The following is a 12,158-nucleotide window of genomic DNA, read 5'->3' on the forward strand; positions in this document are numbered from 1 at the left end:
GTGAAGGGAAAACAGAAACAGAACTGACTCACAGGTGTGCACTGATGGGTGAGGATGGGAACGCAAACAAAGGCAGGAAGTGGAAAGTAAAACGCAACACTACAAAATAAAACAGGAAGCAACAGACCAAGAAACCGCCAAACCATGACTGAACTAACAGTTCGTATCCATCGTCATCATCTTCCTCTGCTTCAGACGGTCGAGCCTACGGGCCAACACAGTCCACCAGGTGATAGACAGCACCAAAATACTGTATAATGATAGACTTTACTTCCTATGTGACAGTGTTTGTGCGGTCATGTGTGTGTCGTGGGACGGTTGGTGCAGAGCGTTCAAACTGGATTATCAGAGCGTGAGTCACTGGAACGCTCGGTGGCACCGAGGGAGCGAATCACATTCGTTCTATTTACCATCTGCCACGTAATGAGGAAAAGAAACGAGAAGGCGCCACAGACACAAACGAGATGTTTCGGCTCATGTGTGAAGTTTTTAATGTTTGCGCAGAGATAAGCACACAGTGACTGTTGATAAATAACTAAGTCTGCAAATGTTTTTTTTTATTGCTTTCTGTCTTTGCTGACAAACACTCGCTGCTATGTTGTTTCTGCACTGCTCGTCAGGGATCGCCTGTCAATCAAACAGAGTGGGCGGGACTGATGTGCCTCAACTCTGGGTCATCTGTTGATGCAGACTGAGTTAGTGTGATTTTCTTTCCATTATCTGGTGGCTGCATGTGCTCTTGTTTAAGGCACGACTGAGATGCCTGGACTTCTCAGACTGGTGGACTAGAAATATGTTGTATTGGATGTAATCAAAATGCTTTTTAGTATCGCAGTGTCGAGGCTTTTCTATCAGGTGATTCTCCTGCCTCGCAGTCTCACAAACTCTTAGATTTGAAGTGATGACAGTGAACACATCACAGGACACGAAACGGGAAAGTCTGGAATGGGTCGGTCTCAAAGTCCAGACAGAAGATACTTGGATTTACACTCAGACTGGGTCAAAGATGGTGCAGAATATCCTCCTCGTCCACAGACTGGACCGCTGTCAGTGCTGACCACATGTTATATTAAAGCTCTGCAGCTAACTAAAACAATAAGTTCATTATTAGCTTCAAGACAAAATCTCTGAATAAAATAGCTGTTAAGGACAAGGGTTAAAGGTCCCATATCATAAAAAAAACATGTTTTTTCTGGTCTCTACATATATCAGCTGGTCCTCCCTGAGCCTGCCAACTCCCAGAATTAGAAAACAAATGATTCCTGCATCTCTGCAGCCCATCCACCGGTAACACGGAGCTCCTACAGGCTGTTCACATTCAGCTCCTGTCGTTACATAACGAAAGGAGTCATTATCATAGACAAGCCTCCTCTGAGCGGTGACAGGAGATATCTGAGAGGAGGCGTTCATCACCGAGGTGAAGTTCGGTTTGTCCAGCAGTGTTTCACAATGTCGTCGCTCAGAGCAAGACACGCATATAGCTCTGTTGTTGCTTGTAAAAATCAACATAAGTGCCGATATTCTGTCCCAGCTACAGAACAACAGAAGAGACAGTGGTTGTGTTACATATTCTAAGACAAAGTGCGTTCGATTCGTGTTAGCTTGTGTGTGTGTGCTAACCGCTTCACGCTGGCTTTGCCTTGACACTGACCCACTTAAATGATCAGTCCAAACCATACCGGACCCAGCAAACTGCACCCGAGCCACCGAAAAGTGTCGCTGCGGTTTAGTAGTGTTTACAGTTGCTTACGACTCTGGTGAAGTTAGCTGGAAACTGGCTAACTAGTTAGCTCCGCTTCGGTCCGCTATGCAATGGCTTTTGAAGCAAGTTTAATGTTAATAATATTACGATGGAGCTTGGTTGTTACAGTAAAAAGTCTGGAAACATGTGCAGACTGGAGACCGAGACGATGCGAACAGTGTCCAAGAGTTTGGAGACTGTGTTGGAGACAAACACAGCTTTCGCTAGCTGTTAGCCGTTAGCTTCACGGTAGTAACTGTAACAACACATACGAACAAACTAACATTATACAGACACACTAACCATTCTGAAACGTCCTGCTGCAGCTGCAGAGTCTGTACTTCTTCAGGAGACTCTCCTTCTGGGTCTGGTTCCGGGTCAAACTGGTTCGGTTGAACGAGAAATTCTCCGCCAGCCATAGATACATATATACATCCACCGTAAACATTAGCATGCTACTGCTAACGCAAGGGGCTTCCCCTCCCTGAGAGTGACGTAGCAGCAAGGGCTCTCCAAGTGGGCGTGGACAGACGGAGCTCATTAGCATTTAAAGGTGCAGGCACAGAGACAGACTGCTCTGAATAGAGTTCTGTAGAGCGACTTTTAGACAGCTGAAATTCAGGACAGCTGTGTGAAACTGAACACAATATAAAATGGGACCTTTAAAGACTCACATTAAAGAAAGACTGCACAATTTTGGAATAAAACCTTATTTGTTTAGTTAATTTAAATCTGTGCACTCTCATTTCTGTAGGCTAAATATGTAGATTAGCTGGTTAGCTTAGCTTATTTTAGCTTAGCATAAATGGGTTAAAGGTATACAGCAGTTTCAGTGGTGCTGGTAGCTGGATTTTTTTGTTATTATGAGATGGGCTTTTTGGGCTGTTTCCTCCTGCTTCTAGTCTGTATGCTATCTAAAAAACAGATACATATCCAACCAGATAACTGGACTGTTTACTAAAAAAAAAAACAATCAGAGACAGAATTAGAACATGTCTAGAGGTGAATTTATGATTAAATTTTCCTATAATATCCATCAGTGTTAAACCATTTGTATGAGGAATCCATCAGTCACGCCCTGCACACTCCCCGTCACCTGTTTGACTCCCATCAGAATGTCGCTGTGCTGATAGCAGGTGTGTTAAGGAGCAGAAAAAGTCTCGCTGCCTCTCCTCAGGTACACGAGCAGGCGGTAGCACATCGGAGGTGACGTTAGTGGAGTTGTCTGGTGCATTCGGGCGTTCACAGCTTTTCCTGACCACTGCTGATGTGATTCCTCCTCGACCCAGTGAGCAGAGCACATTTTTACGCCGACGCGAACGCCGTGATGATATCGAACTGGCACGCCATTATCTTCATTCACATCTCGAGCCGAGCAGCTGAGGAGGGAAAACAGGAGAGGAATGTTTCCATTCGTTGAAAATGAAATGGTTCCATTCATTAATTATTGAATGTTTTATGGTGTTTTTGTTCTATCGTTTGACGTTTGTGTATCTATTCGCGGATCCTGCTCTCTGACAGCTTGTTCCTCTTTGTCATATAGCTTTATCATCCTAATACTATTAACAGAACTACATCATGTCTGCTGCTCTGTGCTCACTGAACACTAACAGTAGTAAACTCACAATGACAGTGCTAAAATGCTGCTGATCACCAGGTACAATCATAGTTCAGAGTGTTAGCCTGCTCATTCCATTTATATTTTGTGCTGAACTACAGTGTAAATATGCAAAATACACTCACACAATGTTCAGAAAGGAAAAATGATGACGCCCACTTTTATTATTAATGTGAAACTCTTGCCGAAATGTAACCTAGGTTTTATTTGTGAATGTATATTAGTCAAACCTTTGTGTAAAAGCATAATTACAATGAAAGAGGTACTTTTAAGATTTACCGTATTTTTGTTTTCGGGTCAAAATAATTTTCAGTTGAAGTGCTACAGGGACGTTTGTGATAGCATCAAATGCTCTATTTTCAAAACACCTTAACTGTCTTCCAGGTTACGTCACATTTGTAAATCGACACTTCTCAGCTGGCAGGATGGCGGGGAGTGAAACAAGCTATTGCTAACGTGAGTTGTTCAAAAACCTTCTTTTTAGTAAACTCTGTATAACAAACAATGTTCCCAATGCTGGTGTTCATGTGACGAGACCCTGGTGATACTACCAGCAAAGTTTCATGTTGTGTCGAGCCTTCGTATTGTTATAAAGACAGAGATTTTGATGCTATCGCTAATTTGCCCGTAGCACTCCCATTGAAAATGTGTTTGACCCGAAAACCAAAAAAAATACAGTGAATCTTAAAAGTGCCTCTTTCATCGTAATTATGCTTTTTACACAAAGGTTTGACTCATATACATTCACACAAAAAAACCTAGGTTGCATTTTGGCAAGAGTTTCAGTTTGAATAGAAGAATACAACTTTAGACATCTAAATTTTCTCCTACCAAAAAAAATAAAATAATACAAGCTAAAACAAATATTCAGTCATCCAAACTTGAGAGAAACAGAGTGAAAACTCACCGAAACTGTCTTGGTTTTGTCGTTCCACTGTTCCAACAATCAAAAACTCTGGTTGGATTTAGGGTCCATTAGTCGGTTCTGAGTCATTCACTGGAGGCAGACGTAGGTGAGCTCAGCAAAATCACTAAAATCACCCAATAAAACCCGACCAGTGATGGACTGTCTGCCACATTTCATGACCATCCATCTATTAGCTGTTGGAGACATTTTACTCAGAACTACAAATAAACCTCATGGTGACGCTGGAAGGAAAAGTCAGGGAACCATCACAGTCGGCAGGATTCATCCTCTTGGATCTATGAATGTCTGCAGAACATGTAGGGTGTCGATCAATCCGGTAAAAGTTGAGATATTGATACTGAACTTTGACCTGATAGAGACACGACAGGAAAAGTCTCACAGGGCTGTAAATATGTCAGTGAGCCACAGTTGACATTTTTCCTTAATTACCGATGACGCACATCTTATTCCCACACACATCTGGTAGAAATACACCAAATGTGTATCAATCCACAGCTGAAAATAGTCCCTATCAAATAACAATAAAGCGTTTTCCCTCCTGTTTGAGTAACATAGAGAGAGCAGCTGTCAGGAAATCATTTAACTAAAGAAGGAACACATCAGCTTGATGCTGAGTGTCACTACAAGTTTAATTTACTGCAAGTATCACAGCTGTAATCAGAGGAAATGTGGAGATAAAATGGTTTTCAAAATGTATTTTCTGTTTATCCGAGTATTATCATCAATAATTCATTACAATATAATCGTGCATTCCGTCTCCATCAGTCTGATTATTAATGAAATGCTGTCAAACTCAACCATTTTGATTTATACCACAAATAATTCAGAGGCTGTTTAAAAAAAAAGAAAAAAAAAAAGAATCTGCTGAGACTCTGCCGAGGATGAAATGACTGTTGGTTTGTTTCTGCTTCCTCTTACATTAGAGCGAGATCTAATTCTCATCGACTGTGTCATTGATCGCTTTTTCTTGAGCGACATTTCCTCGTTCCATTAGGCCGGGCCGCGGGCAGAATTCCCTCACTGCCTATTAGAAGGATTTCATGTAAAGGTTGAAGGCCACATCCTTCTACACCGGGATCAATACGTCAGCCTCTCGTCCTGCTGCTGGATCGCTTCAATAACCCGACGGATCGTTAAAAAAGCAGAGAGCACCGAGAATAGAAACTGTAACACACCTTGGTTAATATGTTATATTGAACAGACTGTAGAAACTGACGTGAAACATTAGGATTTAACTGCACATTATATAGTAATATGAGACCTGAACAGTTTGAGTTGCTTTTCTGTTAAGTGTCGTCTTTTAGAAACTGCAGCGTGACTGTAGCATCATCACAGCTCCGATCAGACACACTGAAGGAAATTCATACTAAAAAAACCCTGTCATTTTGATTTAGTTTTGCACAGAAGGACAATAGTTTAACTCGCTAACAAAATGTGTTTCTACGACTCATCCAAGATCAACTTGACTTAACTAATATAAGACAAACTTTCCGTCTTCAGCAGGTCCTGTAAATGTGAAAACAGCCTTCTTGTCTCAAAGTATCCGACTGTAGGAGTAACAAGCTTAATCAACGTGTGGGTCGGGAGCTCGACAACAGTTACAGGTCTGTAGGATTTACTGGACTGTACTTTCATACACTGAGTAGCTGGTTTTGAGTACCTCTGAAGGCCTCGTGGCTCTGTGTCCTCTCAAGCTTCAACCCAAGCGAAAAGCTCTTAGGAATGATCCTGTGTTGCCTACATCTCAAGTTGAAGCTAGTTGAATGGATTTGGGAATGTTTGGTAAAACACAACTGGTTTCAAGGACATATTTCCCAGTTATATGTATGTGAAAACTGGAATTCTACCCAAATTCCCTGGTCATATTTACAACTTTGGAATGGCTAAATGTTTTTTATTGTATGAACACACTAATTACAACTGCGCACATGAAAGTGATCAACAGTTTTAGTTTTTCAGTCACGTTATGACACATTAACTTGCTCCTCTACTGATTCTCCAAACTGTGAGTAAAGATTAGATCATCTCTGAATCACAGCGAGCAGATTTCTGCTTCTGCTGTGTTCCGACTAGAAGCCATGACGAGAATCAGGCTCCGGCCTGTAAGAGCCACTAACAGTCTCGTCATTTGGCTACGCGTCCTCCTCACTTTACCTGCTTTTAATGCTGGTTGAAAGTCAAATGTATGAACTGGACTGTCGAGGCTCGTGACATAAAAAGGACCGTGACAAATAGAAAGGAAACAGGACATAAAAAGTGCAACAGGAATCATTTACGACCAGCGAACAGAAAGAAAGTTGGGACAAATGGAAGCTCGAACTGTCGCCAGGCAAACAAAAAACATCAGCTTCTGTTTGTTCATTAGCAAAGTACAGCTAATGACAAAAGCACTGCTGCTGTGCGTTGCATTCATTTCAGTCATTAGAGTCACAGCTGAGAGGAGATGAATGATGTTCTCTGTTATTTTGTCTCGATGCAGAAAATAAACAACGATTTCAACTGGATGGCAAAATGTAAAGGACACAACCATGTGTGTCACGTTTATAATCCGAGCTCGGCTACGTTCAGTGTTAGTGAGGTACAGAAGTCATAAACTGTTTTACAATTGCAGCGTAACCGTCAGACTCAAATCGTGAGGCGACCCGAATGAAACCGTGTCCGACCTTCACTTTATTTTTCACGAAACTAGTGTTCAGCGCTCTCCTCAGTTTTGGGCAGCAGTTGCTAGCTGACCTCTGCTGTTTACTGTGGTGAACTTGGGAGTTTCTCTAATAAAAACAGAAGGTAGATTCGCCAGCAGCCCAATCAGTGATGTCACAGCGGGTGGGGATCCGTGACATCACTGACTGAGACGTGAACAGTGTGAAGCCTCAGAGACCAGCAGCAGCTTTCTGCCCTTCTCCTGCAGGTTTTAGTGGAGTTTAAATGCCCCACGATGGTCTGACTGCACACCAAACACCTTTTAGCTTCTCCTTTTTCAGGATCCTGCTTTGCATTTGTGGTACTTTCCCTATTTTAACAGCACACACTCACATCCAAATTGGCTCATTCTGCAGACAGATGTCGACTGCATCTGTGAGGTGAATACATTTAATACTCTGTGTGGTGTTTCAGCGAAACCCACCGCGAGCGCTCGGCACATATGTACAGTGGAGCGACGCCATCTGCAGACCTGTTAATATGACACATCATGAATACTCGCGCAGCTGCCTCCACTCCTTCAGCTCGCACAGAATCCCCCCGTCATTTACATAATCTGCAATCTGGGATGTTTGTCATAATGATCACCACACGACTTCACGCGGATATAAATATTTCAGAAGGGAACGTACACACACGCTCGCCTCAGAGTGGAAGTTATGTAATTTAGCAGCGAGATGATGAGAACGTGTGTGTAATTTGCAGCTTCCTGATAGTTCCTTCAACTCATCTTCAGTATATTTACTGTAAATCAACACACAGTTTCTTATTATGTGGTTGTGTAAGACGTAGATGTTTTTTCAGTTGCAATATTAAGATTGTGACATGTCTGGTGTGCTTAATAAGTAGATGTTTTTGTATCAGCACTCATATGAAAAGCCCAACTTTAAAGCGAAGCTTTCGTCAAAATGCAACCTAGGATTTTTGCGTTTGTACCCGAGCCAAACCTTCGTGTAAAAGCATAATTACGACCAAAGAGGCACTTTTAAGATTTACCGTATTTTCGTTTTCAATGGGAGTGCTACGAACACTTTTACGCTAGCATCAAAATCTCTATCTTTAAAACACTAAGAAGACTCGACACAACATGAAACTTTGCTGGTCGTATCACCAGGGTCTCTACACATGAACACCAGCATTCAGAACATTGTTTGTGTACACAGAGTTTACTGAAAAGAACCCATTTTCTCACGTTAGCAGTAGCTTGTTCCACTCGCCGCCGTTCTGCCAGTGGAGAAGTGTGAATCTCCGAATGTTACGTAACCTGGAGGACAGTTAAGGTGAAACGCACAGATAATTCGTTGTTTTGTCGTTAGCAAAAAACAATATTGACCTTGAAGCTGAAGGAAGGAGCCTCACTTAAGAAACAATACTAAAATTAAAAAAAAAAACAGGAAAGTCACATGAGATCTTGTGTGGATAGTTGTTGCTGGAAGACAGTAGTTCCACCTTAACTGTCCTCCAGGTTACGTCACATTCTGACATCGATATTTCTCCACTGGCAGGACGGCGGCGAGCGGAACAAGCAACTGCTAACGTGAGCTGTTCAAAAACGTTCTTTTTAGTAACTCTGTGTAAAAATAGCAATTTATATTTCCCGCCACTACAAGTTCTTTACTTGATAACTTGAGTTCCTGGTTACTTTGCAGACTGCACACTGTGTCCTGTGCATATTTTAAATTAATGTATCTTAATAAATAAATAAATAAAAGAAGAGTTATTCAGATCATCAGATAAATGAATAGCAGATCTTATAATCAGTTGACAGCAGGTGAGATTCTGTTTCGACGACACAGTTTTAATCAAATATACAGCTATTCAACAAATAAAGAAGTATTTAGGTGACATTTATTTCCCAATACAGAGTCTAATTCCATATCCTTCCAGGGAACACCATGTTTCCCTTTTATATTCATATTATGGCACATCGAACCCTCTGATGACAGCCGGTGCGAAGGACGAGGAGGAAAATGGTCGTCTCGTCTGAGCAGCTCACCTCATTTGTAATTGTAATTTAATGGCGTGTCTGGTTTATAAATGTGTGAGTGTTGCTGCTTATATCAAACAAACGTTAACACACATTTTGTAGGAAATATAGCTGCTTGTCAAATTGTATTTTTTTTTTAATTATTTAAATTATTTGTTTCATCAGGAAGTCTCAGTGAGATCAAGATGTGCGTTTACAAGAAAAGACGTAGCTGAGTTAACAGCCGCAAAGTCACAACATGATAAAATGCGATAAATAAAACACGATATGACAGAAAGACAATAAAACAGGAGAGCAGTAATCAAACATGGTGACCTCACAAGAAAAACGTGTCCTTCACCACAGTCTTAATGATAGCATTATATTCATCAGTAGATAGAAATGTTCCTAATTTCAGATTTCTTCAAGAGATTAATCCACCACTAAGGCTCGCTGTGTGAAAATGCACTTTTACCTAAATCTGTCAAAACTCCAGAAACATTTAAAAGCAGCCACTGAAACTCACAGAGCTCAGACAGAGACGGGTACATTGTGCCCTGGCAACAAAACCACAATCTGTACATAAATATAAATGTATTACCAGATAACATCAGATACTTTCAGACTTTTGCTAACGTACCATTTTTCACATTTGCTGCAAACCTACTACAATGCTAATTTGCACCTCATGTAAATACTGTAAACATCATTTATTTTATTTAGTCTGTTACGTTCTGTCTGATTTGTTTTGTGTCTGTGTAACTAACAGGCTGACTTGTGTACTTAACGTTTAACTTGCTTGTCTGTGTAAAGTTATATATTATTTTGTATTAATTGCTTCCTGTAGGTGACTGATCTTTACTTTCACTCAGGTTTGACTTTTGGGTAATTTTACACACATTTTACATTGTTTTTTAAAAAGTCAGGAAGAGGATATTTTGTAGTAATGTGCACATGCTAAAGTGTGTGTAGACTTACTTATATATCAAAATGTATAATTAATATTGAATGTTTCTCTTCATGTCGAGCACTTTTTAAACCTCACTTCAATCCTCATTTGTTCAAACTCTGATGTTCTTGCTCTTGCAGTCGTCACTTTGATACCTGATCTGTCGTTCTTCGCTGACCTTCGGTACTTTAACAAACATCTTAGCGTCTCTCAGATATGATGATGTGCAGGTTTTGTTGAACACAGGTGTCGTTGACTCACAGGAGATCCCTGACAGGAGATAACAGCACCATCTGCTGTGGACTGTTTGTCACTCCCACACAAAATCTGGAGGCTCTGACTCGCTGCTCATCCTCCGGGGGTTCATTTCGTTTTGGTTTTAGAAACATGAACAATGGGAGACATGTAGAGCAAGAATTACAAATGTTTTATTGCAATGAGAAAAGCAATATACTGTACAGTGTCGTGCAAGTGAAATTAACAGGAGCAGCATTTGTTTTTATAAGAGGTATATGTTGCATAGAAGAGGAAATAAAAGACATCAGAGTTGATTATTAAGTTGATTAGCAGTGTAGAATCTGTTACTGAAGACACAAAGTACAAGAGATGTTTAAAAACGGAGACATTCATCAGAAGATATGTGTTGTTTTGATAAAACCTGAGCACCTTTAGCGTTTTATGGCTAATTCACATGACAACTGTTCAGTTATAAAACAGACGAGGCATTGAGAGTGTTTGAGGTTATTAAAAAGTGTTAGAAAGGAATTACGTCATTAATCACGACTTGATGAAGATAATATTCGGTCCGTGCCGTCTCGTGTCGACTCAGACGGTTTTCTTCTTGATGCTGAGCAGCTGAGAGACGCTCTGCAGACCCCAGAACAGCAGAGAGAGGGAGACAAAGGCCTGGACAACACAGACACACAGACGGGGGTGAAGATCAGATCAGATCAGAGGCGTCAGAGTGTATTTCCCTTCAAAATGACGGCTGTGACGCTCCGAAGATAAACTGACTGAGCTGAGGCGAAGACACGAAGCTTCATCACGCTAAAGTGTCTAAAAGTGACGACAGCCACGAGAGGTTGATGCTGGTTCGTCAAAGTGTTCGTGAGGCGACAGCTTGAGTTTGATGGAAGACGTGAAATAAAAAGGTTGACGCGTTGAATTTACAATTTTTAAAAAACTTATTTTTCATTACACATCAGATATCTGCCTGCACGATTATCTTCAGCATCAATTAATCTGTCAAATGTCAGAAAATAGCGAGAAAGAAATACATATATTATTTATTTTGATGGATTTAAATCAGCTTACAGCCCAAAATACAATTATCTATAGGTTATGATCACAGCAGATTATAATACAGACAAATATTCATATTTTAGATGCTCGAACAGGAACAATTTGGGAGTTTTTGTAAAAGAAAATGACAATTGATTATCAAAATAATCAAAAACATAGCTACACAAAACTAGCCTTTGACAGCCTCATAAACCTTACTTTCTCTTTTCATATTTTTGATTATAATTATTCAAGAATATAATTTAATAAAGCTGTCCCTGCCTTTAGGAGCAAGGTTTGGATTAAATAGATGTGAATGTTAGTCGACACGTCAACAGTCAAATGTCTGAACTCGTTCTAACGTTCTCTGGAGAACAGCATCAACTAAACTGTAGCACTGATTACAATCAAACTGGATTGAGGACCACGACAAAAACGAGGAAAAATGGGACGTAAAAAGCGTGACGGGTAACATTTACGACCAGCGAACAGAAAGACAAACACCGAAAGTGAACACTCGTAATTGAAAGAAAACAGCGAGGGGCGCTGGAGAAAGTGGGCTCAGAGGTTAAGCAGCAGGTCTTCTCCCCTGGCGCTCTCACGACGGGGTCACCCGGGTCACCGTCATGGCCGACCTCGCCGCTCAGAAGAGGGGAGGGGAGAAAAAAAAAAAACAAAACCCGGGCCCTCGCCTCCGCCCCCTCGCTGCTGCGTTCTGGCCCATAAACTGCATCCTACATCACAACCCGAGCCAAAACCAGACCGCTGTCCATCACAGGCAAAACGGCATGATGGGAAAAAAAGCAACGTTTCCTCGCGGACACGGCAGCTGTTTTCCTCCGAGAGCGAGCGAGCGAGCGAGAGAGAGAGAGAGACTACCTGAGAACTGCCTCCCCGCCGAGAGACAATAAAAGCATCGCGATCGACCAAGAAAAGGAGGAGAAACGATTTAGTGAGAACGTAAAGAGCTTCAGA

The 12,158-nt window shown here is 41.2% G+C and overlaps 2 protein-coding genes across 7 annotated transcripts in view; both read right to left on the minus strand.

Moving 5' to 3' along the window:
• Positions 1-10,176, minus strand: part of dgkb (diacylglycerol kinase, beta) — a 95,064-nt gene extending 84,888 nt beyond the window's left edge. For 2 of the 6 annotated variants that reach the window (XM_037073221.1, XM_037073219.1), the window contains exon 1: positions 2,045-2,207. The gene's annotated coding sequence lies outside the window, so the exon portion shown is untranslated. Of the gene's footprint in view, positions 1-2,044; positions 2,210-2,837; positions 3,121-4,266; positions 4,357-4,496; positions 4,637-5,205; positions 5,345-10,057 lie in introns of those variants that run through there. The other 4 variants (XM_037073220.1, XM_037073222.1, XR_005070529.1 and 1 more) reach the window with 4 other exon arrangements.
• Positions 10,177-10,310: 134 nt separating this feature from the next.
• The window catches only part of agmo (alkylglycerol monooxygenase), a 49,319-nt gene continuing 47,471 nt past the window's right edge, over positions 10,311-12,158 (minus strand). The window contains exon 13 of the mRNA XM_037073236.1: positions 10,311-10,808. Coding sequence (XP_036929131.1) covers positions 10,728-10,808 — 81 coding nt within the window. The 3' untranslated portion in view covers positions 10,311-10,727. The remainder of the gene's footprint in view (positions 10,809-12,158) is intronic.

This window comes from Acanthopagrus latus, chromosome 17 (assembly GCF_904848185.1).
Source record: "Acanthopagrus latus isolate v.2019 chromosome 17, fAcaLat1.1, whole genome shotgun sequence".
Taxonomy (NCBI): domain Eukaryota; kingdom Metazoa; phylum Chordata; class Actinopteri; order Spariformes; family Sparidae; genus Acanthopagrus; species Acanthopagrus latus.